The sequence below is a fragment of the Lygodium microphyllum genome, chromosome 28 (assembly GCF_053477565.2).
Source record: "Lygodium microphyllum isolate KBCC chromosome 28, Lygodium_microphyllum_v1.1.10, whole genome shotgun sequence".
In the NCBI taxonomy this organism is placed as follows: domain Eukaryota; kingdom Viridiplantae; phylum Streptophyta; class Polypodiopsida; order Schizaeales; family Lygodiaceae; genus Lygodium; species Lygodium microphyllum.
Genome location: NC_141162.1, coordinates 111,213,851 through 111,219,431, shown reverse-complemented (window position 1 = coordinate 111,219,431; position 5,581 = coordinate 111,213,851). Strand labels below are relative to the sequence as shown.

At 45.4% G+C, this 5,581-nt stretch overlaps 1 protein-coding gene across 1 annotated transcript; it reads left to right on the top strand.

Moving 5' to 3' along the window:
• Nucleotides 1-350: 350 nt before the first annotated feature.
• LOC148011872 (CBL-interacting protein kinase 32-like) lies at nucleotides 351-5,375 on the top strand. The gene is made up of 14 exons (XM_087670256.1): nucleotides 351-1,839; nucleotides 2,071-2,133; nucleotides 2,257-2,328; nucleotides 2,418-2,525; nucleotides 2,789-2,869; nucleotides 2,957-3,010; nucleotides 3,141-3,266; nucleotides 3,406-3,495; nucleotides 3,580-3,696; nucleotides 3,830-3,934; nucleotides 4,056-4,172; nucleotides 4,290-4,346; nucleotides 4,461-4,535; nucleotides 4,613-5,375. The coding sequence occupies exons 1-14, from the start codon at nucleotides 1,690-1,692 to the stop codon at nucleotides 4,679-4,681; spliced, it is 1,284 nt and encodes a 427-aa protein (XP_087526382.1). The 5' UTR covers nucleotides 351-1,689; the 3' UTR covers nucleotides 4,682-5,375.
• Nucleotides 5,376-5,581: the final 206 nt, after the last annotated feature.

Genomic DNA, 5,581 nt, shown 5'->3' with positions numbered 1-5,581 from the left:
GGGTATCTGCATTTTTGGGGGTACTCCATCCACCACCGGGTACATTGTGGTTGCTGATGGTGTTGAGAGTGGTCCTTCTAGGTCATGCAAAGTCAAGGGTATCACGAACATGATACAAGACAGCTTGCACTGAGCGGAGGTGGTAGGTCGATAGACTTGGAAGTTGGGCATGTCCCGGCTCAAAGGTGATTGTGGTGTGACGATGGATCATCATGCCACATATGCACGTCCAAGTCCAAGCCTCATGGTGGTGGGCCGTGGCGATGAGGATGATGCATTGCTGATGATGGAAGGGCTTACATAGGCGAGGAGACCAACGTGGGAATGTCACGTTTTTTTTAGTAGTGAGGCGTTAAATGAAGTCTGCGCCTCTACTCTCTCTCGCTTTGCCGCGGGCTTTTTCCTGTCTTTTATCTGAGATCTCCTCTGCGAAGGGTTCGAAGGTCCTTGTTGAGCACGTCTTTACATGTTCGTGGTGTCTCGACGACCACACACACACACACACACACACACACACACACACACACACACACGACTATGAAGTTTATACATACTCCTGGTAGGTGCGCCTCGCCTTAAGTGACGCTCTTCTTCTTCTTCTTCTTCGTGTCTCGACCTCGATCGCAGGCGGGTCTCCAGTCGAAGAAGAAGAAGAACGTCAAATCCGAATACATACAGGCAGACCGCCATATCTGATTTTCTTCTCCTTCTCCCGTCGACGCCCTGTACACCCTCGTCAGAGATTGAGATTGCCGCCTTTCCAGGCGAGACTCGAGAGGCTGCGCGTAGTGTTGTCTGAGGGAAAGTGAGAGGTAACGGATCCTTCTCCTCCATCAACGCGGGGCCTCTCGCATCTAGATCGATCTCCTGGCTCGTCAGCTCCTTCACGAGCCAACAATACGTCTCCCTCTCTCCCTCTCTCTCTCTCTCTCTCTCGCGTCGACGCACCATTTTTGTATCTACAAGTCCTTTTATTAAGCGCACAGTTTCCATGAACACAAGGTCAGGGATACCTCATACACGTATCTAGCCAGTGAGTGCATTGCCAGCATCAGAATCTGAAGCTCCAGGATCGGCATATTCGGAGCTGTTAAGAGATCTTATAGTTTCTCTCTCTCCCTCTCTCTCTTTCCCTGTGTCTGTGTGCGCTTCTCTCTTTGCCTCGGCATCGAACATACAGCACCATACCAGGCTTTCTCTAGTGCACTCGCTTCCCTCGTGGAGCGTATCCGAGGTGCAGTACAGGTTCTAAGCTTCTCGGTCTTTTCTGCCTCTAGTTCGTAGGTCTGTGCTTCCCCGCCTGGCTGCACTGCTCATAGCACGCCGCCTCTGATAGTACCCCGTGTCTTATTTATTCCTGCCGTTCCATCTCTAACTGTCCTTCCCGTAATTGTCCGGAGGTGAAACCACGAAAAGCGCGACTAGCAGGGAACTAAACTAGCTGGACGGAAGACTGTCTACTCGTCGGAATCATCGGCGACCTCACTCAACGCGTTTGGGAAGGGACTTTTGACTAGACAAGCTGATTAAATTTTGCGAGAAGAAAGGAGCATCAGTCAGAAAAAAGAAAAACCTTACCTACAGGGAACGAGGAAGAACGAAAGCTTACCGAAAGAAGAAGAAGAAGAACATTACAGACGATTGAAGACAGAAGGCCACGAACGAAAGGAGAGGAGACCTTTTGATGAGATGGCCCGTCGCGTGGGCATGTACGAGGTCGGGCGAACCTTAGGCGAAGGCAGATTTGCCAAAGTCAAGTATGGAAAGCACAAAGAAACGGGTGAGCCCGTGGCCATCAAGATTATTGAGAAGGACAGAGTGCGCAAGGCTGCTAAACTGGTAAACTCACTCGTCTCAAACGGAATCACCTGGATCACGATCATTTCCCCCTCGCACCAATCATCCGTTCATATCGCATTAATCACCCGTATACACACGCCCGTGGCAGCAGATAGATTCCTTTACAGATGAAATGTTCTCAGAGTGTTATCAAGTAAACGTATCAAGGTTAATCCCCTTCTCTCAAATTTATTATGAAAGAAGCTGATTAAGCTATCTGCATGGTCGCAGGTGAAACGAGAAATATCCACCATGAAGCTCATCAAGCATCCTCATGTTGTAAGACTTCTAGAGGTAGGATTCAAACAAATCTATTGACAGCTGAAGGAAGGTCTGTAGAAGTTAAGCCTTTAGAACGCGGAAGCATTCAAATATTCCCAATATAGAAGCATTACACACTGTCCGCTCTCAATGCAGGTTCTGGCCAGTAAGAAAAACGTCTACATCATATTAGAATATGTGGATGGAGGCGAACTCTTCGACAAAATAGTAATAGTTCTCGCCCCCTCCCTGTCTCAAAATTGGACTTCATCTGGGGCTTACGTTCTGTTATTGTTGTTTAACTCGTGTGTCGCTAGGTGGAATCAGGCAAGCTGGACGAGAATGAAGCTAGAAAGTACTTTCGACAGCTCATTCGGGGGTTGGACTATTGCCATAGCAGGGGCGTCTATCATCGAGATCTGAAGGTGAGTTCGCCCTTTCTTTAAAGTGCTCATGTAAAGTGTGGTGTAGGAAATCATTTACATGCATCGGGGTTTTGACTTCCGCGCACAGCCTGATGAGTTGTCACGTTGGGCGGTTCGCCGCCGATTGTGTCATCTGAAATGTTTTTGGAGCAATGCTAGGCTCCTACGAAATGCGTCTCTTCTGTGTATTTTCACTGAGTTAGTGCTGGTAAATTTGTACTGCGTTAACGACCTTCTGTTCTGTTACATATGCACATCAACAGCCTGAAAATCTACTCCTGGATGCCAATGGAGATTTGAAGATTTCAGATTTTGGTCTCAGTGCCCTATCACAACAGCTATGGGTGCGTATTACTTTGTCTACAATCACTCGAACTGATCACATTGCAATATCCTGTACACACATGACGTTACCTTATTCTGGATGACAGGAGGATGGCCTGTTTCATACTACATGTGGAACACCTAATTATGTGGCACCTGAGGTATATGATCATGCCAGATCTTTTTCTATTGACTAGCAGCTGTTGAATGGCTCATAACCCCTTATAAGAGGCGGTGCACACATCATAAAGATAACATATTTTCTTCAGCCCGATGTCTTCCCATTTATAGGTTATGGATGAGAAAGGGTATGAAGGTGCTCCTGCAGATCTTTGGTCCTGTGGGATCATTCTTTATGTACTAATGGCAGGTTCACTTCCATTCAATGACTCGAATCTCAGCAGATTGTATGAGAAGGCAAGTTGTTTTCTGAAATAAACATGCTAGCATTTGTTTCTGGCATTTTGTATGGTTTTCATTAGGGCCAGAAGACAGTGCAGAGTTTTAGATGTGAGCTTTGTTAAATAGCTGATCTATAGATCTTGGACGCTTGCAGATCCACCGACCTGCCTTGGAATTTCTGCCTGATTTCCCTATGGGACCTCGGGAGTTGATAAGAAGACTGTTGGATCCTAACCCCAAAACAGTGAGCATCATCCGCTTCTTTTGCACATTATCTCCGCCAAGGGTACTGGTCTTCTTTTAACTGATTTCTTTTTACTCATGGCAGCGCTATACTGTACAGGACATCTACCAAGATGAGTGGTTCAAATGTGGCGAGCAATCACCACTGGGTAATAGTGATGATTGTGAAACAGACTTTGGGAACACATTTGATTTCTCTGAGGTACGAGGCAAGTGGAACAGTGTTATGTGGCACAGCTCTGGTCTTGACACTGTAGTGCTCAATTATGCAATTGGTAATTTAATGAGGCTGAAGGTAGTCATGTTTATTTTGTTGATAAAATCAGCTGATGCAGGATGTGCCTGTTCAGGACAGTAGACCTGTTTTGATGAATGCTTTTGAGATTATTTCTATGCTGTCTCAAGGCCTAGACCTGTCAGGCCTTTTCATTGAGAAAGAGGTTTGTTGAATCACTTACCTTGTTTAATTATCAAATTGTGCAGTGGTGCTTACTATGAAGTTTGGACATTGCTACTTTGTACACACCTCTAATGATTATGTTTGGTGAATCCTCTGGCTAGGATGTCTGTAAAAAGGAGACCAAATTCACGTCAGTCCATCCAGCCAGAGAAATAGTGACCAAAATAGAGGAATTTGCAAGCAAGTTGGGTTTTCTTGTTAAAAAAAGAAATTACAAGGTTTGTAGGGCTCATTTTTCTGGTTTTGTATGGTTGTCCTTTAAGTCAGCAGATGAAAATGTAGTAATGGCCAGGGGCTTTTCCTTACTCATAGTATTTGTGGTTCTCTGCTTGTAGATGAAGCTTAAGAGCTCCAGGCCAGGCAGAAAAGGATGCTTGTCCGTTGCAACTGAGGTTTGTATTTGTAAACTCAAGTGCACTACAATCAAGTATAAGGTACCTGAAGTGTAGAGAGTGACTTTGTATACGCTCTCAGGGTTTTCAGATTTTTTTGCTTGTCATGGTCAGGTACTGGAGGTTGCCCCGTCTCTGTTTATGGTGGATATGCACAAAACAAGTGGTGACACTCTGGAATACAGAGATGTAAGTGCTGTAGACCTCCCCTTGCAAGTTTGCTTTCAAAGCTTGTCTCATATCTAACTTTCACAATCCACTTGCAGTTTCAGCAGCAGCTATCAATCGGACTAAAAGACATAGTTTGGAAAACTGAAGAAGATATGGCAGGCTAGTTGTTCTGCGGTACACAAACCCTCTTATAGATCCAGCCCATTTTTATGGGATGGTTAGATGTAGCTAGCTTGGGTCTTACGATCCTCTTGCCCTATCAAAACTTCTCAGAAGCTATCTGGCTTCATCAAAACCGGTATAACACACCACAGTCCAAGAGCTATCTGGCATACGAAAGTGGCAACAAGGATGGCAAATGGATTCTTTAAAAGTGCTTCCGAGACAATTGACATACTCACCTTTTATACTTTATATCCCCATTAATGCTTGTGACTAACAAGCAGGTGTGATTTGTGCTTGGGACTAAGAGCCAAGCAGGCGACAGCGATCATTAGTGACGTGTACTCTTTGCTGTACACTCTTTGAGAATTCATAATCCCCATTCATGATGGCAACTAACTAGCAGGTGTATGGTTTTTGCTTGTGGCTAAGAGCCTAGCAGGCCATCATCTAGAGACATTTACAATTGCTGTAACACACTGAGAACAGCCTAAACCCCAAAATCTTGGGGCTGGGCATCCTTAGGCACTTTGAAGGAGAGGGAGCTCACAAGAAGAGTTGCCATCCTTGCAAAAGTGCTGTAAGGCACAATTTTTGTTGTATGATCCTCATGAAGAGAGTTGATCTAATGTAGATCATGGAAATAAAAAATTGAGTATGAGCTCTTAAAAATTGAGTATGAGCTCTTTGACACAACATATACGAGTGAGAGAAAAAGGGGGGGGGGGGGGGCGCGGGGGTTTGATGATGCTAGTGGTGATGTATGAATGGCCACCTGTGTAAAGCCTCAACTCTAATTTTGAGAGAGAGAGAGAGAGAGAGAGAGAGAGAGAGAGAGAGAGTGTGTGTGTGTGTGTGTGTGGGGTATTAAAGTCCCCATAGACTCCTCAAAGGAGGGTGTA

What these genes read in the sequence shown, in the direction of transcription:
- LOC148011872 (XM_087670256.1), top strand. Translation starts at nt 1,690, where the DNA reads ATGGCCCGTCGCGTGGGCATGTACGAGGTCGGGCGAACCTTAGGCGAA. An exon ending in ATGTTGTAAGACTTCTAGAG is followed by an intron (nt 2,134 to 2,256) that starts GTAGGATTCAAA and finishes CTCTCAATGCAG; the next exon opens with GTTCTGGCCAGTAAGAAAAA. An exon ending in CCCTATCACAACAGCTATGG is followed by an intron (nt 2,870 to 2,956) that starts GTGCGTATTACT and finishes TCTGGATGACAG; the next exon opens with GAGGATGGCCTGTTTCATAC.